A 27764-nucleotide genomic window follows, 5' to 3' on the forward strand; every position below is an offset into this window, starting at 1 on the left:
CAGCCCTAGAAACCAAGAAGCTATCCCCTGGGCACGATGTGCCATTTAATGGCCAACCCCTGGGGCCTTCCAGGGACCCTATAGCTCAGCAGGCACCTAACAGCTCCACCAAGATCTGAGGACTTTCCACAAGCCTGGCGGACCGCTCGTCTGGAGCTGGCTGAGGGGGGCAGGGAGGGGACAAGAGTGGAGCGGGGTCCTCGGGCTGAACTGAACTGAAGGATGGCTCCCAGAGCCCTTTCCTGTTAGAGGTAGGGAAACTGAGGGGCCTTGCCAGACCACCCAGGGAGAGAGCAGGGGACACTTTGCATCTCTGGGCCCACAGTCTGGTCTCTGGGCTGCATTGTACTCCAGGTCTCCCCTCAGGCTACCTGGGATGGGCAGTCCCCCCAGATGGTAGCCCTAAACCTCTGCAGCCCTGGGAAAAGACAGGGCCATGCCCCGAGGGGGGCCAAGGAGCCGCCTGCTCCGGACACTGGTCCCTTCCTTGACCTGCACTGTCAGCCTAAATCAGCTGACAGTGCTTTAGGCCACTCCCGGTCCCCAGGGCAGCCCATGGAGGGTGTCTAAAGGGCAGTGAGTAAGCAAGAGACATGAGAAGGCCCCACACTCCCTTCCCACCCCCATTGCCACCCTGGGGCACTCAGGGCAGTCAGTGCCCAGAGAGGGAAAGGCTGGTCCTGTCCTAAGGAGGCTTGTTTGAGGCTGGACCAGCCATGACAAGGGACGAGAAGGACTTATCCCCCAGGCCTTCATCCACTCCCACCTGGGTGATGTCACGGCCTGGGGCTTAGAGTCTGTCTGGGTGGTGCTGTCCCTCAGATGTAGGGCCAGAGCTCGTCTGACCACTGGCATCCTGCTGGCACAGCCTCCCTGAGTGTGGGGCCACAATGGGTGGCTTCATCTCCCCGGGCCAGTATCCCCAGCTGGGTGCCTGGTACAGGTTCCATTCCAGGCCTTTATACAAGTCACCCCACCTCCTGGTACTCTCCATCTGAAGGTAGCGGTATGTAGTAAGCGCCTACTCTTTGTATGATTTCATGCTCGGCTCTTGGGGCCAACAAAAAAGTAGACCTGTGCCAGCCCTCAGGGAGCTCGGGGTCTAGGTCACCGTGTAAGCTGGTGCAGGAGCAGTTGGTGATACGTGCAGCCCATGGAGCCGTGTTGAGAGTACAAGAGGAAGGGCCTGGGGGTGAGGCTCGTGGCGGGCTTCCTGGAGGAGGCGGACTAGAGCCAACTGACACTCAGTCCTCCAGGATTTCAGCTGGGCTGGGCGGGCGCCTTGATAGCATTTGTACCAGAGCATCAGTAGCCACACACCTGCTCTCTCCTGGGTAGGGAGTGACAGAGTGGCCTCCCAGACAGTGGGGATGGACCCGTGTGGTGGAGGTAGCTGCAGATCAGGCCCAGTACATGGTAGGCCATAGGCCTGTTAAGTAACTGTTCTGTAAGTGTCGTGGGGACGAGCAGCATGTCGCCGGCACTCCCTAAATGCAGACTGAACGGAGGGTACATAGCACACACCCACATACCTATGCAGCAACTGAGAACCAGGCCAGGAAGCAGCAGGGACTGGGACAGAATGTACATGTGAGGTCTTGGGGACAGGATGGCTCCAAGGGCAGCTAATTCAGCAGAACCCAGGGTACCCCGCCTGCCAGGGCGTCCTCCAGAGACCTGCTTCACCTTCCTGAAGGCCCATTATGACACCGGCTGAGCAGGACACTCAGGGCCCAGCTGCAGAGTGGTAACAACATTGGGGACTTGTCCCAGAGATACCCACCCATCCTAGAGCCAGGGTCCTTCACCACTGGAGGTCAGAGCAGAGCCGAGCCACAGAGTTGCGAGGTGGTTACAGCTAGGAGAACAGAGATGGTGACGGCCGGGTCAGCATCATGGCACCCCATCTTGACAGCACCCCAGGAGGTGAAGACCAGTCATCTCCATTTTTTTTAATATTTATTTTTAAGGTTATTTTAGGTGGACACATATCTTTAATTTTTATTTGTGTGGGGTGCTGAGAATCGAACCCAGTGCCTCATGCATGCTAGGAGAGCGTTCTCCCACTGAGCTACAACCCCAGCCCAGTCATCTCCTTCTCACCAATGAGGAAACTGAGGCCGAGGGAAGTTAGGAAGGAGCTGGGGCCTCCGGGTGGCAGGAGTGGGAAGGGAAGGCACATCCTCTGACTCTGACTCCATCCACTCCCACCTGACCTGGGGTCTGATTATCCAATGTTCACAGGCAACGCGTGCAACGCAAGGACTCAATAGCATGTTTTTGGAAAAGAGGAGAAAGACACAAACTCTCAAGAAAATATTGTTGAATGTCTCCCGTTATCGATACCTGCACAGGCCCTTCCTTCCCCTGCCTTCCCCCTCCGCGGGAGAGATGGAGGCCAGCGCTGAGAGAATGGGCCTTCCCCTGAATCGCCCTTTTGTAACAGAAGTAAATTATCTGCCAGCCTTTGGTGCTGGACAGTGTGATAATTCAGGTGTTTAAATGGTAATGAGCGTGGGGCCAACCAGGGGAGGGGGCAGTGAGTCAGAGGGGGACTCAGCAGGAATGAAAGGCGCTTGATCTCAGTACTAAGACATGATTTTCCCAAATCTGCCAGCTCCACTTGAAGAATGAGCTGATCCAAGACCCCACCGTCCTGCTGCCTGAGTCTGGGTTCCCTGGGGCAGGGCCAACCTGGCTCCATCAGAGAGGCTCTGGGTTGAGGAGCTCCCTGGGATGGGACAATGCCTGGAGAACAGTAAAGGGGCAAAGGGCACCCAAATGTCTAGGTGCCAGGACAACCTGCCATTTTGTTTTTTGGGAGGTGTTGGAGGGGGAGAGAGTTTCTCCGAGAGTAATAAGGAAAATTTTTAAGAACATATCTCCATCACCAGAGAAAGAGGGAGCAAGTGACTTGCCCAAGGCCACCAAGCCAGGGTTTAAGACCCCAACCTTGCTGTTCATCACTGTATAATACTGCCACCCGTGACCATGTGAGAGTATGGGCTGTGGGTTGGGAAAATCTTAATGGTAGGTGCACTAATTAGCATTGGCTCCAGTTTCTCTGTATGCATCATCTAATTTAACCTTCACAGGAGTCTGTTCAGGAAATGAGTGAACTGACGAACAGGGAGTTCGTCAGTTCACTCCACATGCCCATAGGAGGTGGAGCCAGAACTTGAAAGCATGACTTTCAAGCCCGAGCCCTCAGCCTTGACCCCAGGGGCAGAGACCCCCTGCCAACCAGGAAGAGCAGAGGAGGCTGCTTGGAGAGTACATCAGAGGCTTATCTCCAGTGGACCTGGTCTGTCACCTTCAGATCCCCCGAGCTCCCAGAGACTCTTCCTCACCCTCAGAAAACAAGAATAGAGCCTCCACACCAGGAGCTGGGAGGGCTAGACACACAGTAGGTGCCATCCCAGGTCCAGTGGATGGTCCTGTAGGAGTCAGATTGCCCTGCCAGGCGTGGGTCAGGCCCGGCCCATCAGGCAGTGGCGTGGCGCCCTTTGCTGCACCCACTGGGAGAGGAGATGTTCTCAGTGTTCTCTACCCGCTGAGCCAGGGCGGGGTGAGTTCCAGGGCTGCCCAGGACACGCAGCTCCCGCAGAGAGGACAGGGAAACGCTGGGACAAACAGGAAAGAGAGTGAAGCAAGACAGTGGCAGGCCAATCCCTGGCACCCAGTTGTTGCCTCCAGAGGGTGAGTAGGAAGGCGGACAGGGGACCTGGCCCACAGATGGGCTGTACCTCTGTTTTGCGGGCAGTGAGGAGCCAGCAAAGGTTTTGATCTGCAAGAGGACACTGCGCCATTTCTCACCGGCCTTTCCTTGAAATCCAGTGTCAGAGCACAGAGCCCAAATGCCTTCAGGACAGTGGCTCTGCTCCCCTGGCTGCTGACCGCCATGGCTGCTCACATTGGGGATCTCCTTTGGAGCTGAGCCTTCAAAGTGTGGCCTTCAAAATCCAAACCAGAGTCTGGAGCACCCACTCACTGGCCGCAGGGGCTCCCCGTGCCAAACGGGCTCCTTACTTGTCTGCAGCAGACCTTCCTGGCCCAGAAATCCCAGGGGCCCCTGTGAGTCTGGCCATCACCTGGTCTGGAAAGTGGCTCCCATCTGGGAGCAGGAGTGCCCTGGATGGGAAGAGGCAGAGAAGGGACAGTTTGTGAAAAAAAGCAAACAAGAAAGGGATTCTATTCCCTGAAAATGTGCTCTTTGTCTCTCTAGAGTTGGCGCTCAGGAGTCCCAGAAAGTAAGAAGCAGGGTACAGGGAGCGCACTGTGCTGCCAGGCCAGGGCTGGAAGCCACCGCGGTGGAGTGGGATGGGGCAGCCGCACCAAGGCACCGACCACAGGAGACTGAAGGCCAGGACTGTGCCTCCTCTCCCCTGCAAACTTCATAGATACACAGACAGTGGGAAAAGCTCCCAGACCCCGTCAAACCCACCGAGGGGGCAGAGGCTCCTGCCCACACTCCCCCTGAGTCGTTCAGCTAGTGTTTATTCAGTACCTACTATATGCCAGCATTCAAGTGTTTGAGACACCACAGTAAACAAAAGATGAGGTCCCTGTGTTATGGAACTGGAAGTCCAGCAGGGAGAAGAGAAGCAGAGACTCTGGATCTCTGAGGCCTTGCCAACAGCCCAGCTGGTCCCTTTCCCAGATCATGGAGCTGAGACCCCGAGTTGGGGGCAGTTAGCCTGAGACCCTCCTGTGTGCCGGGGCACAGCCTCCTGCCCACCAGTGTAGCCCATGGCATTCTGTGCACACTGGCTCATGAACGAACACCCCTGCTGTAAGCATCGCTCCCTCTTGGGAATTTCCCAGAAGCACCTGGGCATGGAAGGGGCCAGCAGGGCCTGCTTGTAGTGAGGCTTTTGGACAGACTGAGCAAGGGTGGCCCCAGACAGCAAGCAGCAGAGCTGAGAGCAGCGCGGGGCAGGGCAGGGAAGGGCAGCTTGGCATATTCTGTTGAGACCCCCAGCTCTGGGGTTACCCAGCCTCGTGAACTTGGGCAGGTATCCTAACTCCCCTGGGCCTCAGTTTCCTCAGCTGTGAGATGTAAAGGACAGACAGCTCAAGCATGTCCTACAGCCTCGATGAGCATTCACTGCCTGCCCCGTGGTAGGTAGCAGAGAACAGCTGTCTTGGCTGTCACTCATAGGAGGTGGGACAGTCCCACTTTGCCAGGCGACCTGGTTGGACATTGCTAATCTAAGTTGAGTGCATGCTTTCTTGGCTCATAACCTGGTGCTATTGCAAAGCCTTTTCTCTTCGAGGGCCTGTTTCCCCATTTGTCCTTGAAGGGCAGGACTGGCTGATGTGGGAGCCAGGAGCACAGGGAGTGGAGTTTGTGCAGTGGGCGTCTTGAGTGTGTCTGCTGCTAACAAAACCATATGAATTAGCTGAGCACCAGTGGTGCATGCCTATAATCCCAGCTGCTCAGGAGGCTGAGGCAGGAGGATCACAAGGTCAAGGCCAGCCTAAGCAACTTGGCAAAACCCTGTCTCAAAATAAAAAGAGCTGGGGATGTAGTTCAGTGGTAGAGAGCTTGCTTAGCATTTGCACTCCCAGTACCCCCAAAACAAACAAAAGCGTTCAGATTGTGCTGGGCACCTGTGGTGAAGCTGTCTGGGAGCCAGGGTCCCTGAGGAGCACCGAGGTCCCTGTGCAGCTCTCCACTGCGGCAGGGCCTGGAGTTGCTCTCCACACACAGGCAGGCTGATGGAGCGTGCAGCCTGCTCGCAGCGCCTGGCATGGACCTGTAAATCGAAAACACGATGTTTCCTGTTGGAGGCCAGCTCAGGGCTGGACTCCGTGTGGCCTTGGAAAGCTGGCCTCGCTCTCAGGAAGCCCTAACTCCCCACAGCACTGCCACAAAAACAGTGGAAAAGTGAAACCTTTTCAAGTCTGTGTTTCCACTGTCAACAGGGGATGAGGCCTCCCCTCCCCTCCTGGAACTGCCTGCCAGCCTCCCCGCCCTGCCCCCTGGCCCGCCCTGCCTTTGGAGGCACCTCAGCTGCCCCTCGGCCCCAGACAGTCCCCTCTCATCAGAGGAGCCCTGTGTCCCCAATCCATGATATCATTCAAGCTTAATGCAAGCATGTCCACACCTTGGTCCTCCCACTGTGAAGTGAGAGAGACTCCGGACCTGCCCAGCATCCTACAGCAAGGTGTGGGCAGACCTGGTCCTCTCTGTCCTGCCCCAAGAAAGCTTGCAGGATCTGCAGGCCACTGAGGAAGGCCCTCCTCGTGTGTGGCTTCTTTGTTTCAGTGAAGTTGCTGCCTGATTCAACAGGAGTTTCTTTGACTTTGTCCTATAACAGGGGTAATATGTTGCAGAAGTAACTTTAATGATGTCCTGGTTTTTTTTTTTTTTTGTTTTTTTGTTTTTTGGTTTTTTTTCTTGGTAATACTGCTTGTTGTAGACAGCCAGGAAGTCCAGAAAAGTGAAAGATGAAAAATAAAACTGCCTCTAACCTCCCCCACAGAGGTCATCCTGGTGGGTCGTTCACTGTATTTCTTTCTCATCACTTTGTAATTTCCTTTCCTTCTTTTTCAAACTTAAGTCACCAGCAGATTTCAGGGTCACTCAATGTTCCTATAAAATGTGATTCTTAATGGCTCTGTGGAGGGGTCAGAGCAGTGTCCCCCTTTGCAGTCACCTTGCCCTGGGCTGGTCTGGGGTGATGGGATGCCTTTGGGGACACTGTGGGGAGATGCCCCCAACCTGCAGTGTAGTTCCAGGTGAAGGCAGCTTGGCCCGGACCCCCGTGCTGGGGAACCTAAGTGGCTGTGATTTTCTGCAAGACTCTGGCCAGTCTGTGAAGGGGGTGAATGGACTCCTGTGACAAAACCCTGCTTGCTGGCTGGCTGCAGACACAGCAGGTGCTCCTCCACTTAGTAGGTCTGTAAATGGATATCAAGGGCCTACTGTGTGCTGTCGTGGGTGCATCTAGTTGACCAGAGCCCAGTGCTGCCCCATGCCCCTGCCCTCTTTGACCTGCAACCAGCCAGCCCTCCTCAGCTGGGCGGCGGGAGCAGCAGGGGTCCCGGGAGGAGCCATCTCCAGCTCCCTCCACCCCACCAACGTCCTTGGTGGCCCTAAGACAGCTTTATGGAGGACGGATTGAGGCTGTCTCCCTCCTGGCAGGTTTATTTCTTCATTTTTCAAGCCTGGTTCTGCTTTTTCCATGCTGGCCTCCCTGCCCCCACCCCACTGCCTCCCTGTACTTCCTCTCCCTTCCCCCTCTCATCTGTGGGCCCAGCCAGGAGAGAGGGCCGCTGGCCTCCAGGGTGATTGAATCAGTGGGGGAGACAGGCCCGGGTTTTCTGCGTGAGTGCTTTTGGCTCTCTGCCCTTGGAGAGGGGCTGGGGAGGCATGTGATGGCAGCCACCCGGGGCCACCGAGCTGCCAGACAGCTCTGTTCCCTGGATTCTGGCCCCCAGTAGAGCCTGGCCTCCCCCGAGTCCAGCCTCACTCAGGCCTCAGTTTCACCTCCAGCAGAAAGAGCAGGTCCCCTCCAGACCCGAGAGGAAGGAGAAGTGTCCCGGCCGCTGGGACTGCTGACTCACACTTGGAAACTTCTGAAACATCTGTTGCCTCTGGGCTGCAGACCAGGGGCCCCAGGATGAAGAAGAGAGGGAGACTCCCGTTTATTAAATACCTACTGTGTGCCCGCCAGCAGTAAGTAACTCAAAGTTGTGCTGCTGCTGGTAGCAGCAGGTCAGAGTTGCCGGCCTCAATTTCCAACTGAGAAAGTACAAACTCCTCCCACTAACCTGGGGGCTTCTAGAAGAGAAGGGGCTGTGGCTCCCTGGGGACAACAGGAAGCCCAACACTCAGGTAGGACCCAATAAGTGCCCGGTAAACTTGATTCTACTGAAGGGAGACCAGAACGGTAAAGAATGTGGACCAGAAGCACACAGCTAGAAATGGAGCCCAGAGCTGCCTGGCTTCGGCACCACTACTTGTTCTTGGTGGCACCAAGCCACCTCTTCGAGGCTTGAGCCTTGGCAGGGTGGCCTGCCATTCCAGCTATGGTGGGCAGAGAGCTTGGTGGCTTCAGGTCTCACCCCCTTCCTGCCAGCCAGTGTCTGTCCCTCTACTGGTCGGACCCTGCTCTCTGTCTCTTCCACAGGAAGGAGGGGCCAGAGGGGAAAGCCCCCACTCTCTGCTCAGCTCGGCACTCCAGCTCATGGAAATGAAAAACACATTGGCTTCATTATCCCCGGATTGAATGAGCAGGGTTGCCATGGAGACAGCCATCTCAGGCCGGCGAGGGGGCAGGGAAGGGGCTGGCAAGGCCAAGGCAAGTGGGGACCGGGCAGCGGGTGAGCAGGCACGCTGGGCAGGCAGGCCACGGGAACAATTGCCATTTGTGCCACCAGCCCTCTCTCAGGGGCCCCGCTTCCGATCGACATCGTGGGGCAAAGAGGGGCAGCAGGGACATAGCAGACAGGCACCATCCTCCACTGACTGGCTTCTCGTCCACCTGTCCCACCTCCTGTCTATCTGTCCCCTTCCTGGAGGGGTGTCAAGAGTGGAGTCAGGGTCAGGCCTCACACCATCCTGAAGCTCGGGAAGATAGATGGAGAGAGTGAGGGCAGAGGGGACAGGTAGGAGCCAGGAGAGGGTCATTGGGCCCACTCCCCAGCAAAGACCAGCCCTGGGGTTCCACTGGCCTCTCAGGGACGTGGATGGAGGAAATGCCCCAGGATGCCAGGCTGCACACATCACAGCTGGGGCCAGGATCATCCCAGTGACCCTTTCCTCCAGCAGGACCTCTGAAAAGAGGCTGGATTCTAGCATCTGGGAGGACATTTGGATGGACTGGCTAGGATGGAGTGACAGCAGGGAGTCCAGCCTGGCAGCCTGGGGAGGAGGCACCAGAGGGGTATCCTCGGTTCTAGGCCTAAGCTAGGCCATCCCCCATGACCTTGACCTGGGCCAGATGTTCAAATGGTCCCTTTCTCCCTGGCCCTGGAGGCTGCCTGCCTTCTCTGCCCTGTAAGCTGTCCTGTCCAGGTCGGCCCAGCCCTGCCACTTAGGATTTAGGCTGCCTCCTTTGCACCAGCCCATCCTCCCTCCTGCTCCAAGCTCCCTGGTGATGTAGGAGCCCTAGCTGGAGCCCAGAGGGGCACCAACAAGCACTGCCACCTTCCTCTGAGCAGGTAGCCTAGTCCCTCCATGTGATCCAGAGACACTGGGGGCCACTGCCAAGCACCACTTTGCAGAGGGACCAAGTGCCCACAGACAACCCTTTCAGAAAGAGCCAGTCAGAGAAACTCATTGCCTCCCCAGCTCCAGTCTCAACCTTGACCTCAGCCCCAGAGCCCACTCAGTTGCTGCATCGTCCAGGCCTGCCCATCTGCACAGGTCCCAACTGCTCTCACACTGCCAGCTTCTGTTCCAGTCACCCCTTCACCCAGCGTCCTCTCTCCCCTCCCTAGCCCATGTCCCCAAGCCCAGCTTCCTCCCATGTTTGCGTTAGATGAGGAAACGGAGGCTAATGGAAGGGAAATGACTTGATCAAGGCCCCGGTGTGAGGGAGGTGGTAGATCAGGCCTTTGGAACCCCCTGAGATGGGCCAAGAATTCACATGGATCCAGAAGAAAACTCCTCCAGAGGCTGGTTACAGCTTTCCTGCCAGAGCTCCCCGATGTGAGCTCCTCCGTGGATGGCCATCTCTGTGGGGAGGGACCAGGAGGAGTGCTCAGGAGCTAAGCCAGGCCTGAACTTCTCTCTGAGCCTGAGTGAACGGGGGGCAGTCAGATGGCCCTGCCCGCAAACAGGCATGTGCGTCTGCGGAGACAGGTGGTGAGTGGGCGGCAGACGTGGTCAGGGTGCCAATGGCACTGTAGTAGCCTTTCCCTCCTGCCAAGTGGGGGTGGGTGCCAAGGGGACAGCAGAGGTGATCCAGGGGTTCCCGAACAGCCAGCTGGCAGCTAGCAGATGCCAGAGGCGATTTCTAAAACGCAGATTCCCCGGCTGTCCAGGGAGGCCGGGGCAGAGCGAGGGCTCGGTGAACTTGTAACTTCCCCACTCACAGCTGGGCGACCAGGGGCCTGGCCCTGGGACCCTGTGCTTTCAGCCTCTCGGGCTGAAGTCCCTTCTCAAGGCCCTGCTTCTGGAGTAACAACCCTCTGCTGACTCTCTCTGGGCTTTGTCCTGCAGAAGGTCGACCTCGGGCCAGCCCAGGGGTCTCCCTCCTCCTTCATCCATCCTCTGCCCACAGCCCACAGTCCCCATGGCATTAGGTCCCCACTGTTGACCTCTCATGACTCGGCAGCTGCAGGATCTGGGCCCGCCTCCCAGCCACCACCATGCCACCGCCCAGCTCCCCACCCACTGGCCGAGGGCGGCTGCTGGGCAAGCCTGTCATTTTCCCTGCTGGGGATTATAGGTTTGGGGCTGAGGGAGTCTGAGCTGGAGGAGGAGGAGCTGGGACTCTCTCCCTGGTGCCAGGCCAGAGAGAGACACCTCACGGGAAGGGCGGGCTCATGCGTGGTGCTATTTGGGCTGGGATGGGAATTCCAGTAACCTGATGTTCCGGAACTCTGTGTGTGTGTGTGTGTGTGTGTGTGTGTGTGTGTGTGTGTGTGTGTGTCAGCCTCTTCTGAAGGTCAAGACCTCTCTTATACTTGTGATTTAATAGTCCTAATGATCCTGGGGCAAACCCAGCTCATTTTCCAGACAGAAAAAAAGACAAAGCTCAGAAAGGGCAGCAGATAGGCTTGGGCCACACAGCAGGTTAGGGCAGAGCCAAGATTGGCCTTTGCCCTGCCACCAACTGCCACTGATAGGACAGCCTCTTCCTTGCTCTCCTTAACCATCCTCGGGGACAGGGGCAGCAGGGGAATTGACCAGGTCATCATAGACCTCCAAGAAGGCCCAGCTGATGGGTCAGGCTCTGCAGGGGAGTGGGGAGTAGAGAGTGCTTCCCACCGAGTGCTCTGCAATCGCGGTGGCTTTGGAGGGTCCCTCATGAGCCGTACTCACAGTGTGGCAGCATCAGCTGTGGATGTGCAGGAGCTGGAAACGTGTCCCTGTGGTCCACCTCTGTGAAACTTGAGATGGGGCTAAGTGCCCATGAGGTGACTCCAACTCTAGTGGGGCAGAGGAGGGCCGCAGTGGGCCAGGGCCAGGGCCTGAGCAAGCCTGTGTGGCTTGAGGACCTGAGAAGCGAGGATTTGAGGCAGCGTGGTGGAGAGGTTCTGAGAGTCAGACTGCCGTGATGTGGGCACGTCACAGCTCCCCTGAGCCTCAACAGCGAGAGAAGATGAGCCTGAAACACCGAGGGAGGCAAAGCCCACGCCGCCTGGAGTGTTAAATAGACCCTCGCCCTGCTCCTCCTCGGTTCTGGGGGTGTTATGGGGCCCCGTGGGCCTCTCCTGGGCTGGGTTCCTCAGGACCCACCTAGGGGAGCCACCCCTCCCCAGGGGTAAGTGACCAGGCTGCTGGCAGCTAGAGGGACCTCGCAGGACCAACACATGTCCCCTTTCAGGCCCCGAGGAGCAGGGAGGCTGAGGGAGCCAAGGCCGGGGGGCAGCCTGCCTGTCCTGGGGAATTCACGGCGTGTCTGCCTGTCACGAGTACCTCGATAAGGAAGATTTGTGGGTGAGATTTGCAATTCTGTTTTCTCTGGGGTTATAAATCAGCTGCACGCACATCCCCAGTGCGGCACAGGCCTGAGGCTCAGAGCCACTCACAGGCACCCGCCATGCGCCACTCAGTGCAGGCCCTGCTCCATGTTCCCGGGGCAGGAGCGGGGAGCTTCAGGAGCCACACACTGGGAAGATCCAGCTCCCCGAAATGCTACTTGTTCTAGCAAGATCCCAGAACCATCTAGAATCTAAGTGGGTGGAGACACGGCACATCCTGTGAGTGACCGGTGTGAGCTTGGGAACAGCCTGGCTGGGCTCAGTCTTTGAACCTGCAACTTAGTAACTGTGCCCTTGGCCACGTTGCTTTCAAAGCTTGGTACCACAGATTCCCATCCATGAAATGGGGCTATTTAAAGCATATAATTCAGAGAATAAAATAAGTTAATCTGTATAGAGTACTTAAAACATTGGGAAGAGGGCACAGTGGCATATGCCTGTGATCCCAGGTACTCGGGAGGCTGAGACAGGAGGATGGCAAGTTTGAGACCAACCTCAGCAACTTAGCAAGGCCCTACCCCAAAATAAAAAATAAAAACAGCTGGGCAGGTAGCTTGGTAGCAGTGCACTTGTTTACCACAAGAGAAGTCCTGGGTTGATCCCCAGTGCCCCAAAACAAAAACAAAAAGCCCCCCACAGAGCAGAGTACATAGTAAGAGCTCAGGAAGGCTTGGTTGTCATCTTTTCATCATCAATTAAAAGTATACTTGGGGTTTGGTGTCAGGGCAAGGCTTGAACCCCAGTTCTGCCCCCTTGCTAGCTGTGTGAACTTGGACATGCTTCCGACCCTCTCTGATCCTCCAGCCCCTAAGCTATGAAATGGACTGTTAACTATCTACATCCAAAGGTTGTTCTGGGCTTAAAGGGGATAATGCTTATAAAGGATGTGATCTGAGAACCTGGGACATGTCAGCCAGTAGGGACATGTCTGCCTCAAGGTGGAGTACAGGGGCTGGAGCTTCTGGGTTGGAGCCTCCAGGTGGCTCTGCTCCGTGGCCTGTCTTGCTGAGGGAGGACAGTGTGCAGAGTGTTTAGGAGAGAGAGGAGGCTCTGGGGAGGGGCGAATTCCAGGAACCTCTGTCTCCTTCACCACAGGGGAAGAAACCACTAGCCATACGGCCTCCCTCCTACCCCTCTCCCGACCCTGATGCACAAGGCACTGTGGGCGTGAGAATGGGCATTGCAGATGAGCAGGTGTTACTCATAGCTCTGCTATGCACTTACTGGGTGGCCTTGGGCAGGTCACTTAACCCCTCCACTCCCTCCAGTGAAGGATAATTGCGTCTGCCTCACCGGGCAGCTGGAGAGCAAGTTAAATGAGATAATGTACATGGAGCACTTAGCCCCGCTCCCGGCGGCAGCTGGATAAGTGCTCTGCAAATGCAATCGCGGCCCCTGTCTGCCTCCTCTCCTCTCTCCACTCCCACGCGCCCCCCTCTCCCCTCGCGCACCTGATGCGCAGGCACCGCATTCTCCCAGGCCAGACGTTTCAATGTTTCTCTCTGGGAAGATGGGCTTTAAATCCAGAAGGCGCCTCTGGAACAACCCCGAGCGAACGTGGATGGAAGATGACGTTAGAAAACCCGACCTGCCCTGTTCTGATCCAGGTCCCCCGTGCCCACTACGCCAGCCAGCTGAAGTGTGCTATTGCAGGAAGCCAGCGCTTGCGGGTCCATCGCCTCCCACCCCAATGCCTTTACAGCCTCCTCAGGGTCCTTGGGTGCTGTCAAACATGGGCTGGTTTCCAAGCTGTTTCAGGCATTTTTACCTGCTCAGCCATAAAGCCCCGGAAAGCAATGAATCTGGGATGAGTTGCTGCTTGCACAATGCGGGGAGGGGGGAGGGAGGCAGGGACCAGGGCCCATATTTTTGCAGAGCTGACGTTTTTGCACCTCTCCCTCCCAGCTCTCTGCCTGGGTGAGCTGGACAGTGAAGCCTTGGCCGTGGATAATTGTCAGGAGCATCCCAGGCCAAGCCTGGGCTCTCTCGTCAGAACTTTGGAGGCCGGACTTCTTCGTTGCCACGGAAACCAGTGTGTTCCCTGGAAAGGAAACCACAGTGGTTGGGCTGTTAAGGTGCCCCTGTGCTCCCCCCGAAAATAGGTTCCCTCCGAAACCGATTCCTCTGAAACCATCCAGTAGACAGCCTCCTGCCCCCTCCTTGAGACTGTGGAAATGAGAGAAAACGAAATCTGCCCCTGACCTTGTGTTTTTCACCTCTTTTAAAAACATTCCACTGTAGCACAAGGACATGTTTTGTTTTTTCTTATTTATCTTCCTCCCCTGCCAGCTGGGGCTCTGAGTCTTTCTCCTCTTGTTGACTGAAGCCAGAAGGGAAAGGACTTCCACATCTTTTTTTTTTTTTTTTTTTTTTCGTTCAGCTGTCAGCAAAAATAAACAGGCAGGTTTATATTTGGAAAGCAGAGGGTCTCAGCCACCAGATCGCTATGTCCGGGGGAGGTCACAGGCCTGGTACCCCCTCCTGCCACCAGGGCTTGAAATCTGATCTGCAGATTGGCGAGGGGCGGGTGTGTAGAGCGGGCCTGTCTCTCTCAGGTTGACTTTTAAATGCCTTTGGAGACCATGGAGCTTCTTCTCAGCTGACAACACTGGGCCTGGGAGAGATGGTTTTAGGAAAGAATCACCTGGAACAACCTCAGCAAGGGATGGGCCGGGGGATCTCGTCCCTGTCCATCATGTGGTCCCCAGGCCAGGACATGGGAGCTCTCGCTCATCTCTCAGACAGGAACCTGGGCTTCCTGGAGCCTTTGGGACCATCCAAGAAGAAGAGTCAGGAGCACAGCCAAGCCCTGTGGATGGCTATTGGAGACAAAATAGGAAAGAAGTCAGAAAGGCTCTGGCCAGGGTCCCCTTGGGCATCCCTGAATGCTTCTGAGAATCCACTAGAGGAGGAAAGAGAGATGGAAGGACCTTGATCCAAAGCCCCGCAGGCCCCTCCCCTCCCTATCTGAACCACAGTCTGGTTCCTGAGTCCTCCAGGCCCCTCCCCAGCCTGCCCCCCAGGGTCTCTGTTCCCTGGGTTTTTTTTTTTTTTTTTCAATCTGAACAGTTAATTTTTCACCTAAAAGTGACTCCCTGTTCCGTAAGTAATTTTAAACAAATTCTGTTCCTGTCCCTGTTCTTCCACGGGGGGCGGGGGGGGGTGTGGGTGCGGGGAGAAGAGCCAGCTGCGTTTTCCGCTGTCTTCTGTAGACTCAGGGTTGCAATTTGAGGCGGCGTGTGCTCCGAGAGGGGTGCCTTGCAGAGTCCTAGGCAGCTGTGGGTCCAGTGCTCTGTCCACGTGACGCTCCAAGCAGGGCATAGACCAGCTCTGGGGAGAGGCAAGGTCCCCAGGAAGTACCTCAGGGTCCCCAGCCCTTTTCAGCCCTCTTCTGGATTTTCAGCGGATCTTTGTTGATTCCTGAAACCTTGTCAGATCTTGCTATTAACATGAGACTCTCAGAGTGTAGAGTAAACTAATGAATTACAGCATGATTACACAGCACATAATTAACTTTGTAATTAATATGCAACTGCCACTTAAGCTAAAACACTGCTTATGGAGACGTAAGGCAATAGTAAATCACAGGTCAGAAATAGCACTTTGGAATTTTCAAAAGAACCAGCGTAAGCAGGGAATCACTTAAGGCAGCAGGGCAAGTTAATTAAAAAGTGGATACATTGTGAGGGTCTTGCTTCCTTTCAGTACCTTCTCCTTTAGGAAAGATCCCTCTGCCACCCTGCCAGGCTGACCAGCCCGGCCTGGTCAAGAGGACACTGGGCATGTGGCTTTATTTCCAAAATAAGTCAGGCCTCCCCTGCCCATCCCCACATCTTAGCCCTCTGCCTAGCCACACTGTCCCCCTAGTGCCCCTTCCCAGCCCTCAGAGCCTGGCCCTACCCTCCTCCTCCAGAAGCTTGTGGGTGCCCCCAGCCCAACCCAGGCCTCTGTGGTCCAACCCCGTGGTGGGTGCTGTTGGCAGGTGGGTTAGACCTTATCCCTGGAGGCTGCCTGGTCTGGGACATCAGTGGACCAGGCCCCTGAGTAGCCTCATACCCTGAGACTCCTGGAGCACAGACAAGAGGCCAGGCCACACGATGGGGACCAGCCCTGGCTGGATCCACCCTACATGACAAGCACCTTTTGGAGAGAACAGGGTCTCGAGGAGACAGTGTGGCAGCCTCAGCCCAGGTGAACCCTCACACCCAGGGATGCTGCAGCTGTCCACCTGGAACCCTGGGGCCCACGGGGCTCTAGAAAACAGCTCAGGTGCTTCCTAGTGGGCATGGAGTCCCCGCTCTTGTCACCCCTGGCATGTCACCCAGTCCCGCCAACCCCACCCTGGGGTGGCTGGGAGCTCCCAGGACACCCCGTCTGAGCTCTCTGCAGACTGCACAAGCCTGGCCTGGTAGGGGGCCGGCCTGGATGTGGTGGACACAAGGAGAGAGCCCAGAAGCTCAGGGCAGCTGGGGCTCCCAAGGTCTGGAGGTGGGACCCCCAGGGACCTTCGTGACTCTGTTCGTCCCCTACACACCCTCATCCAGGCCTCAGTTTCCTCATTCATAAGTGTTTAAATGGGTCCCAGCGCACCCCCAGATTCCTTCTAGATCTAAGCCGGGGCTCGTTCCTTGTCTCTTCCCATCTACCTCTTTTAGCTCAAATGAATAGCTCTAATTTTTTTTAAGCTTTTGAGAAACTTTTTAAAAACCTACTGACAGTTACTAGTCACTAACTGAAGGAGAAGGCGTGCCCAGTTAGTAAAATAAAAGCACAGGCCCAGGAGGGGCAGCTGCTGGGCGGGGGGGGGGGGGGGGGGCATGCCTCCCGTGAGCCGTGCAGAGCCTCGATGTTTTCATCTGCAAGATGGAATAATACAGGCCAGCGTGAGACCACGGTGTGATGTGGCTTGAAGCTTGGATGCTTGGTGCATGTCTGTCCATGGGGCCCTTGACTTGGGAAGAGCCTGACTCTGACTCCCAGTTTCCAGAAAGACCACAAAGCCTGCCTGGTGGCCTCGAGCTCAGCCTCGCCTCTCCAGGTCTCTGTTCACTCTTTGAAAGGTGGGCCACCTGGTGTCTCCATGGCCAGGTCCCAGGTGGTTTAGCGTGGCAGGGTGAGAGGTTCGTGGAGGATGGACTGGGCATGTCTGGACATGGTGGGAAGAGAGTGGTGACTGATTGGCCATGTTAATGGCCTTGGTTTGGGGGGGCTCCATAGCCCTGTGCCAGGGGGTCCTTAAGGGCTTGTCCAGCCATGTCTGCCTCTCCCTGGGGTATGCTGCTGGCCCTGCCAGTCTGGAGCTCCAGAATGCCATGGGGGTGGATTTGGAGGCTTGGGAGTTGGAGGAAGGAAGGGACAGTCCACAGCACCTCCTTGTCCCAGAGCTAGAGCTTAGAAGCATCTGCAGGTGTTTCAGAAGGCCCTTCCTCCACGTCCAGCCCCACGGCTGCCCATATCTCCCAGGCACACTTGAGTACCTCTCCCCCCCCACCCCCTCCCCCACTGCATGGGGAGAGCTGAGTCTCCCATGGCAGGCAAGAGCCTGGAGGCAGAGCCAGGTCAGAGTCGCTGCATGAGGTCAGGAAGAAGGATGGAGGGACAGGAGTCAGTCAGGCACTGTCACCCTGGGAGAGGCTTGTGGCCCACGCCCAGCACTGGACTTGTCCCTCAGGCCTATATGTCCCTGACTCTGTACCATCCCCAGCCCTCCACAGCAACAGCTGTCACCATCCTCACACTCAGTTGGGGCCAAGGAAGGAAGTGTCCAGTTGAAGAAAGCCTGCTATGTTCCCACGGAGAGTATGATACACAAGACATGGGCTCTGTCATCAAACCAGGGTTTGATTCTGGCACTGCCACATCTCAGTGGAGTGGCCTTACGCCAGACATTGGACCTCTCTGAGCCTTAGTTTCTTCATCTATAGCATGGCAAGAGAAATCAGAACATTACAGTAGAATTGTGAGGCTTAAGTGAGGTGGTGTAGAGGACCTAGTGTCTGGCACATATAGGTTCAATAGTTGTTCGGTTTCTCTTTCCACTCTGAGGAAGAAGAAAGTGGGAGCACAACTTTGGGGATGAAAGAAAATGCAGGGGACTTGCTCAGAGTTGTCCCCTGTTGTCTTTTGTGGGGAGAGCCGCCAGGGGAAGTTGAGGTCGGGGACTTGGAGCCTGGCCAGAGGGATGGCAGGAGGGCTTGGCCCGGATCTGCTATGGCATCATGTGCCCAGAGGACAGGGCACACCCGAATGCAGCTGGATTCCCAGCCCAGTGTGGGGTAGGACAGAGGCTGCGCCTTAGTCAGTGTGGCATTGATGAGTGTCCCCCAGTCTGTCATTGCTCCCTCTAGATTAACTTCTGTGTCCAGGACACATTGTCAGGCATAGTTGCGTGGGGCCTGCCCTGGGGAAGCCCCCACTCTGAAATGCCAAGGCTACGCTTTCTCATCCATTAACCGGCAGTGGAAGAGGGTGTGTGTGGACTTGGGTGGGTGTTGTGAGATTGGGTCATGGAAGTAGGTCCACCCTTCCAGAAGCCTCAAGTGTGCGAGAAAAGCATCCGGACCAAGTGGCCAAGTCGTGGGGGGCCCACAAGCCTTGGCACAGAGCACTGCTCAGGATGAAGAAGGAGGAGCTGGATTTGGAAGATCCATGATCCAAAACCAGAACACTGTCCCTGAGTGATGTCACCTACTCAGCTTCTCAGCTCGGTGGGAAAAGGAGCAGGTCTCTTTCTTGCTGACAGTTGAGGACATGGGATCAAAGAGGTGAAATGGCCTCCCACAACCTCACTGCCAGAGAGTCTGGCTCTAGGGACCCTGCCTAGGGGGCCCCACCCTGTGCAAGGCTGCAGGCCTGGAGTGGGGAACAGCGGCCCCTGCAGCCGCCTGGTACTGCTGCTCCCCCCTCTTTTCCTTTCTTGTCTCCTCTCCCTCTGTCCTTCCTTCTGACTTCCATGGGTAGAGCCCCAAGGTCAAAGTCACTCTCACCCACTCTCTTTGCTCCCCATCTCAGTCCTCCCCTGCCTCCAGGCAGGTGCCTGTGCAGACCACCAAGGACTGGCCATGCAGCATCCCCATTGGGTGACCCCAGACAGCTCCTCTCCAGGCTTCCGCTCCTTCCCTCTAAGATGATGAGGCCGTTGGTCTACACCAGAGCTTCCTGATCTTGGTCACTTTCACCCCATGTAGGCTGGCCATCGCTACCTAATCTAACTTTGACCTCAATAATATTCATGAACTCACCTGTGATCATTTTCCTGGTCTAAAAACCTCATGAAAATTTCTAAGGTTTGTCTACAGACCACCTAAAATCAACCCGGTCCCCCTGGTAGTATGGGCATTACTATCTGGGAACCCTGGTCTGGGTGGCTGATGTCTCTCCAGTCCCAGGATCCTCTGGTCAGAGCTGGGACACTGGGCTTTCAGCCCTTGCCACCCTGGATCCTGTGCACACTTGAGGATGACAGTGCATCCACCCATCTGTTCATCCATCGGATAGTCCCCCACTGGGTACCGGTGCTAGAATCTGGACTCCATAATTGGAGGACATCCCAGCTGATGGGGAGACAGGTACAAAGAAACACTGATCTAGGGCCACTGGCACGGGGATGCATGACATGAGGCTAAGGGATCAGGAGTGGAAGTGAGCCCCTCTGCTTGGGGTGACAGTTGGGCCAGGCCCTGATGGATGGAAGGGCAGGGCATTCTGGGCTGAGGGGCTTCAGTGCAAAGACTTGGGGGCATGGCCATCAGAGCTCAGCCTAGGAGGCAATGGGTGGCCCCAGGAGAACATGGGCTCTAACTGGGAGAGGCAGAAGGTGATGGCCAGGCCAAATGGGATCCTGATGGTGCTGGCACACACAGGGTAGTAGGTCACTGCCAAGCCCAGGGTCCATCATGTCTGTCCCTTTCAAAGTCTGAAGCTAGTGAAGGGGCTGGCCACATGGGTACTCTGGACCTCAGGTTCTTCTGTTAGACAAGCAGTGGACATTCCCCAGCTTGCTGGTCATGGTCATGTCTTGAAGCACGGCCTGCACTGTGGGGCTCTAGGTGAAGCCTTCCACCCCTGCCTCTGCTCACCTTGGGGGACCCAGGCTGCAGTTATGCAAGGTGACTGAGTCATTTCTGCACACTGTTGCTCACATAGGTCCCTGGGGACATGTCACTTGCCTGTGCAAGCTGGTACAAGACATGTGTGCCCAAGGACATCTGTGCCAGCATCCAGTGTGAGCACACACCTGCTCTGAATTGTGCAAAGGGGCCTGCAGGCCTGAGCCTGTGTACACACCTGTGATATGCAAATGCTCCTCCCCCAGATGCCTCAGGTGTGTAGATGAACTACTTAGTCCTGAAAATGAGAATAAAACACACTTGAATTCATAGGTCAGCCTGCCACCCTCCGGAGCTGCCTCTAGGGCTCCACATGACCACGGGACAATAAGAGCACACGTCCCTGTGTCCAGGGAGAATCCCACCATGGACCATTTGCCTTCCCCATCTTGGCAGCCCAGAGACAAACCAGAGCCCCATGTAGAACAGCCAGAGGGGTCCAGCCCAGCCAGGCCCTCAGCACCCCCTCTGTCCTCTCCCTTTCTCTACCTCTGCCCCTCACCCGGCTACAGAGGGTGTGGGAGAGACTGGTCCCCAGCCCCTCGGGCAAGCAGCTCTACAGGTACAGTGGCAGCTCCTACCGTGTCTTCTGTAAGGGGCACCACGATGGGGGGACTCAACCTGCTCTTTGCTGGGGGGTGAGAAGTACAGACGGAAGCGCAGCCCTGTGAGACGGCCCCTGGGAGTTGGGAAGACCAAGCTAACCCCCATGTCACCTTCTGAAACCTTCCATAAGGCACATAGCCCCCAAGGGGTAGCTTCTGTGGCCCTGGGCCACCCCAGAAGGAGGCCTCTCTGCAGGCCCCAGGCTGGAGGGCTCCCCAGGACCTGCCTTGGGACAGGATTTGCAGTTTCAAAGCCAAGGGTTCTACTCCTGGGGAGAAATGTCCCAAACAGCCCGAGTTCCTGCACAGGAATCCTCAGATGCTGGAGTTTTATGGGCCACCAAAGGCTAACTAGCCCGACACTCTGCTTTACAGACAGGGAAACTGACGTTCAGCTTCTTGCGCGTTCACCCAGCAAGAGGGCGGCAGAGCAGGCTTCTCCCACCTGCAGATTGGCTAGCTCTGTCTGCACACAAGTTTTGCTGGCAGACAGGTGCTGCTCAGAGGGGAGAGATGCAGGTCCCTGAGCGGGGTGGGTGTGACCGCCCGTCCAGAGGCAGAGAGCCACTAGGAAGGGCTACGGCCTGGGCAAGCCAACAGCGACCCGCCAGGTGGGAGCCCGGGCCTCTGTGGGTGCTGGAGCTGCAGCCACCACAGATTTGTAATGACTTGTAAAGATTTGAGAGAGTCCAGGCCCCCTGAGGCAGAGGCAGCTTCGGAGCCTGAGCCGGGTCCCACGGCGGAGGGCGACCTCTGCTGGCCGCCAGGAGCTCCTGCTTCCCTGTGCCAGTCGGAACACAAAGCTCAGACCCTGGAACCATAATCTGGTTTAAAGGGGTTTGGGAGGAAGAAGGACGTCTTTGAGGACTGGGTCATACCTTCAGGTGGGGCCAAGCAGGAGGCTTTGACCACCAGTCTTTGAAGAGTGGGAAGGATAACACATTAATGATTAGAAAGGCAGAGGGTTAAATCTTAGGCCAGGAGTTTCCTGGCTGTGTGACCTTGGGCAGGTCCTTTCGCCTCTCTGAGCCTTTTAAGGATTAAGAAAATTAGCAGCGCATGGGTCCTGGCCTCATGCCAGCAGGTAGCAGGTGCAGAACAAATGGAAGATTTCAGTCCACCCTCACCAGCCACATCTCTGGTGCCTCATTCAGCCCACCCCTCTCTCTTCATGCCTAGGACCCTAGCTCTCAAGGCCTTATACCCATTATTGTGAGGACAGGAGCCTCCTGTGCCATCCATTCCTGGTGTTAATAATCCCAGTTTTCTACCACTGATCTCAGCAGTTTAACAATGTCACCTCACCTGTGGGTCCCTCCTTAATTCAGCAACACATTCATCCTTTTGTAGATTACAAGACAGAGGACACGCACCTGTCTCGGTGATCTATGATGTCTCTCCTGACAGCTGCCTACCCGCCCCTGGGCCTCGCAGGTTCTATCTGATTCCCATAAAATGGAGCAATAGCCTAGGAGAAAAGCCCCCTGGGGTTTGGACCCAGCCCAGATGTGCCATGTGACCTTGAAAAAACTACCTGTGGGTCTCAGGCTCCCTCAGATAAAACCAGCTGAAATGTTGGTGCGGGGGAGTACTCCAAGTACCTTCCCCATTGATTTCCTGGGATCTTTGAATCCCCTGATGCAGCCCAGCCACCAGGCTCCAGACAGCTGCCTAAGAGCTGCATGGAGACCTGCCTGAACTTGACAGTTCTGTCTCTGGCTTTGCTGTTTGCTCCCTAATGTGAGACCTGCCCCCAATCCCTTCCACTCCACTGTGGCCTAACAGGGAAGAGCAGCCTTAGCACCCCGAGGTTATCGGCTAGGGAGGTCTGAGCTCCTGATGTCTGCTTCGGGCACCCCTGGGTGGGCTGAGCACTCCGAGCCTCCAGAAACTGTCAGCTATTAAATAAGCATTTATTAAATGCCATGCCCACCCTGGGAAGTTCCTCCTTAGGGGCAGAACATGATGAGACCACCTAATTCTCCCTTCATGCTATCCTGTTCTACAAGATGGAGACACCAAGGCCTAGAAGCTAGACAAGGCTGCACAAAGCCTGTCGTGACTAGGGACACCTGGGGTGGGGGGGGGTACACAGAACCCTGGAACCTTTAGGGTGCTGGTTTCCAGCCCTCTGGGCACTTAGGTTTGTCAACAGCACCCCCTGCTGGCTGCCTGGTCACCGTAGACCCTTTGTCTTGGCTGGCTGCTGCCTGTGGACAGGGGATAGAGGACTGACCAGACCTTGAGTTGCTCTGAACTTCCCTTCAAACTCCACCGAGCTGTTCCAGCCTTGGTTAATGGGTCCTTGGCTCAATGTCTTTGTCCTGGCAGGATGTGGAAACCTCATTCTTTATTGGGATCCTGGCTGCCATTGTTCACTCATGTCCCTTGGACTCAGATGGAGTCTGGCAACAGGAACCGAGGTAGCCTATGGAAGGTCATGTGAGCTTACTTCTGCTCCAGGTCCTCCCGTGCCCCTACTCCCCAAGGTTGGCCCTGGCTCCAGAAAACTTTTGTCATGTGAATGCTGGCTGAGGCACAGTGCAAGTACACGCAGGTGGTACATGGTCGGGGGACCTCGGGGGCAACAAGGGGAACCAAACCTGTCTTCCCCAGCAACACCATGGCAGCCTCCAGCAGGGTCCCTGGCCCCTCCCCAGTTGCTGTTCAAGAGCTTGGGTGGTAATGGGAAGCTGGGATTCTGGAGCTGACTCTTACCAGATCTGCCATCAACTCTGAGCCTCAGTTTCCTCATCTGCAGAGTGTAGAGCAGTGTCTGTGTGTGCCAGGTCCTGCGCCAGCACCAGACTATTCATAGGAGCAGCCCAACATAGGACCTGGCTCTGCAGAGTCATCACAGAGTGTTTACTGGGGGTAGAGGCAGTCGCAGGGGAGCAAGTTCCAACTAGGGGTGGGTGCTGGGATGGGTACCTGGGGGAGTGGACAGACACACAAATGACAGATGGCTGCTGAGGTAGATACATGGTGAATATGGAGCTAAGTGTCAGGGAGTATGTGCAAGATGTGGCAGGTACTGTGAATGTGGGGGTGGTTGGCAGAGAAAACAACCCCCACTGTCACTTTCTTTCCAGAGAATTCCATGATCAAGCACTTATTAAAAATAAAATGTCCGTCTGGGTGCCATGGCATACGCCTATAATCCCTGTTACTCTGGAGGCTGTATCAAGAGGATCTTTAGTTGAAGGCTGGCCTTGGCAACCTACAAGAACCTGTCTGAAAATTTTAAAAATAATAATAATAATAACTGTGGATATAACTCAGTGGTAAAATGCTCCTGGGTTCAGGTCCTAATACCAAATAAATAAATACAAATGTCCAAATGACCCGGCCCCTTCACTTCCAAGAACACCCACACCTGGGCGAGGTGTCACTATGAAAGGTCATTCTGATGATGAATGGCTCCAGGTTCCCTCATGCCGGGTGGCCGAGGTAGCCTCCTGAGTACAAGGGCCTGGTTAGGACCTAGGGCAGTGGGACAGCCCCTGACCGGTGTAGACATTCACTCCGATGTTAGTTGGTAAATGTTTCCTGTGCTTGGAACACTGTGCCACCATTTAAAAAATGAAAAGGCTCCTTCTGTTTCGATGGAGAAGAAGTTGGAGCTCTGTCATTAACGGGGGGAAAAAGCAAGGTCCAGACGGGGCAGAGAGCTGCTGTGTATGTTTTGAAAAGAGTCGTGCAAGGACAGTACACATAGGTATTTGCTTCTACAGGAAGCCACTCAGGTTCTCCCAGGAAAGGCCCCTAAGGCTGGGGACAGAGCCAGGACTTGCCCCTGGACACCCCTGTGGATGTCCTGGGTTTTGAATTGTGCAAATGATCGCCTTTTCAGGAGCCACAGGGTGAAAGGCTCCTTAGAGAAGGAGCAGGGCTTTCTCTCTAAGGCCAGGGCCAGAAAGTGGTGACGGCCCCTCAACAAATATGCTGAGGCTGTAGGGAAAGAGCCAGGGCAGAGCAGGCCGACGCAGTCCACACTTCTTCTAGCCGTGCAGACTTGGCAGGTCTCGGGACTCGGTTTCCTCCCCTGTAGAACCTCTAAAGGGGAGAACGTGGGTATCCAGCATGCAGAGAGTGTCTGGTAAAAGGGTTATTTGTGACATGGCTGGAGATGAGAGGCCTTCTGCAGGGCAGTGTGGTGGGGTGGGAGATAAGGCCAGGCTCGGTAGGCATCCTGTCCATGTCCCTGGTCCCCCAGAATCAGGACAGGAATCTACAGCCACTCTGCCCTGTGCAGTAGATGTGGCCACCTGCTGGCACCAGGAGCCCTGGTTCCTGTGTGGGAACCAGGACACCCCATGACCCCAATGGCTCCCTTCTTCTCTCTGAGCCTCAGTTTTCTTGTCTGGAAAACGGGCACGGTGCTAACTCCTGCCCTCCTTCTTGGCCAGGACGGCAAAGTGGGGTAAATGGAACCGTCCGACTGTGAGTGGTTTAAAAGCATGAAGAACTCCAAAGCCAGAGGGACCTGAGGAGGGCATGTGGCACCAGTGACAGGAGAGCTACACTATAGCCCGCGTGCCGTGAAGCTTGTCATACAGGAAGGTCCCCTCGTTCACACAGGTGCACCCCACACACAGCCACGTCAAGTGGACTAGCCTTGAACCAGGACTCTGGGGGTGGGGTTGCTGTCTCCCCACAACCAACCCCGTCCCCCACACACATGTACAGAAATGCGTGCCCCCTCCCGTGCAGTTTCTCATCTCCTGGTGGCTCTGCCTGCCCAGTGCTCACACAAGCCACCCCCGGAGAGTAGCCAGGACCACCTCCTGCCCTCAGCCCAGGGGGTGCGGGCCAGCTTGGAAAGAGGCCACCACGGGTTGGAAAGGGCCCTGGAACCCCAAAGTGTCAGGGCTGGTGGGGGGCAGGGTGGACTGGGGGACGGATGCCGGGTGACAGGCCTGGTGACACCCCAGTGACATCCTCTCCCCTCTCTTCACAGGCTGGACCACGTTCATGGCTCTCGGGTAGAGCCCAGCAAAGCGGCCAGGATGAACTCCATGGACAGGCACATCCAGCAGACCAACGACCGGCTGCAGTGCATCAAGCAGGTGGGTGTGGCCAGGCCCGGAGGAGCTGTGGGCTAGGAGGCAGGAATGGTGGCCTGGAACAGTTGCCCCAGCTCCCGACATCCGCCTAGTGACAGCGTGGCAGGCGTGCTGGTACAGACCAGCCTAACACTGGAATTACTCCCTCCTGGGTTTGAATGCCAGTCCTGCCTTTTGTCTTCCCAGCAGTGTGATTTTAGGCCAGTGTCCTGCCTTCTCTGGGCTGCAGTGAGGATGCAGTGAACTGCCCTACATTGTGACAACCCCCACCCATTCCACCGCCTTTCTCCCCAGACCTAAGCTTTCGGCCCCTCTGCTCCCGCTGCTTGCTAATCAAGGTTACAAGAGGGAGGAAAGGTCCTGGGAAACGCCATCATTTTACAGAAAAGGAAAGAGGCACAGAGAGGAGAGGTGGACAGAAGTCACCCAGCTCCAAACTGGACCCCAGTGGTGCTGGAAGGTGGCCAGTTCCCCATCTGCTCATGTTCTCACCAAGCAAGAGGCAGTTTACCCATGAGTGTCCCTGGTCTGGATTGTTGGGAGGTGGGGTACCCTTCATGGGTGCCCCCAGAGGTGACCAGGAGTGGGCAGCTTCCCTGCACAGACCCGGGAGAGTTGGGAGGAAGGGGCATGGCTTCCAGAGAATGCAGGGTCCACTTCCCTGCTCCCCATGGGGCAACCTCAGTCCACCCACTTTATTTCTGAGCCTCAGTTTCCCCGTATGTCAGATGGGGCCCACAAGGCCCACCTCACTCAACGCTATGGCAACGGCAGCACTGTGGGTGACAACACACAGCCTAACCTTGGCAGACGGCAGGTGACGAGCTAATGGCAGCTATGACTGTTGTTCTCGGAATCTCAGGCAGGTGGTTGCTGGGGCACAGTCCTTTGGCAGGCAGGCTGGGCAGGAAGCTCAGGGAACCAGCCGCTGGCCTCAGGAAACAGTCTCCTGCCTTCCTTCCCTACAATCCAGGGCCCCAGGGAGCCACCCCCAGGTGCCCAGCCAGTGAACTGTGGCTACTCAGCAGGAGTGAGGGAGGTGTCCTCTCTTTAGCACCTAACAGAGCAAACTCTGCAGCCTGTGCAGGTGGAAGAGCAAACTGGAGACTTGTTACAGACTGAACCCAGCCGGACAGTCTTCCAATCGCCAATTACTTGCCTCTGTTTATGGTCACGGGGTAGAATCCAGACCATGTGCCCCCCTGCCCGTCTCCCCCGTCAGGCTCCCAGCACTCTTTCCCAGCACTGCCTCTGACTCAGTTTCTCCTGCCCAGGGCTTGGCTAGCAGTGACCCCACCCTCAATAGACCTATCTCCTCTTCCTGAGCCCCTCCGTGCACCAGGCACACAGCTCCCCTGAGACCTGCTCTCCACTTGACTTTTCTCCCCTGCCTAGCTGTGTGCCACCAGGAGTCAGGGTGACCTTCACTCCCTTGGCCCTTCTCTGGAGCTGCCCCCCTTTGTAGCTGTGCCCCACTCTCACCCTGTAGCTTGGTACACACAGCTCAGATTTTCAAGTCAGCAAGCCTGCGTCCACCACTTAGAAGCTACATGGCCTTGATTCAGTTGATACGTTGCCTTACCTTGTCTGTAAAAGGGCATCATAGCCAATGTATTCTCAGCACCAAGGGCTGGAGCCCCAGCTGCACCACCCTCCCCCCGCCCCGGCTGTCCTTACACCCGCATGTAGCTCAGAGGGCCCTGCATTTGGGACAGATAGAGGTACGCTTGGGAGTGCAAGCAGTTATCCAGATGCCCCTGAATCATGCAGAGCCGCCAATGTCCTCCATACCCCTTCTCTTACTCCTCCCATCAGACACAGCTCAGGGCTGGTGTCTGGCTGTCCCACAGAGGGTGGCTGCTGGCTGGAGACCGTTGATTCTCAGGCATCCCGTAACCTAATCCGAAGAGAAAGAGAAGCTCTCTGCTGAGGGTGACAGACGTGTAGGCTGGAAGAACTTTGGGCTAGCAAGGGCTATGGCTCACATCAGGGGACACGCAGCCCTGCCTCACCTCCCAGCCGAGCCTTCCCACCCCACTCAACCTGGCTCTAGCCATCCTTAACACTCGCCACTCCCAGCCCCTTGTGGCCCACTTCTCCACAGGCCGCCAGCCCAGCTATGGCTCCCCTTCTCAGCTGCTCAGTGCTGGGAGGAAGAGAGCTCCCTCTCTATAAGGTGCTCCTCTCACAGCTCCCAGGCAGCTGGGATCCAGGCAGAGAGCCCTGCAACTCCCCAACTCCCCGGCTCTCTTCTCAGTACCTGCACACCACCTACAGCCTCAACCCATCCTTCCCCTTCTCCTTCAAGTTCTAAGTCCTGTGGG

At 56.3% G+C, this 27764-nt stretch overlaps 1 protein-coding gene across 5 annotated transcripts in view; it reads left to right on the forward strand.

The window, feature by feature from the left end:
- Nucleotides 1–27764, forward strand: part of Zmiz1 (zinc finger MIZ-type containing 1) — a 215889-nt gene that overhangs the window by 90116 nt on the left and 98009 nt on the right. For all 5 annotated transcript variants that reach the window (XM_077798564.1, XM_026390187.2, XM_026390190.2 and 2 more), the window contains one exon: nucleotides 25335–25443. In XM_077798564.1, coding sequence (XP_077654690.1) covers nucleotides 25384–25443 — 60 coding nt within the window. In that variant the 5' untranslated portion in view covers nucleotides 25335–25383. The remainder of the gene's footprint in view (nucleotides 1–25334; nucleotides 25444–27764) is intronic.

The sequence above is a fragment of the Urocitellus parryii genome, chromosome 5, assembly GCF_045843805.1.
Source record: "Urocitellus parryii isolate mUroPar1 chromosome 5, mUroPar1.hap1, whole genome shotgun sequence".
Taxonomy (NCBI): domain Eukaryota; kingdom Metazoa; phylum Chordata; class Mammalia; order Rodentia; family Sciuridae; genus Urocitellus; species Urocitellus parryii.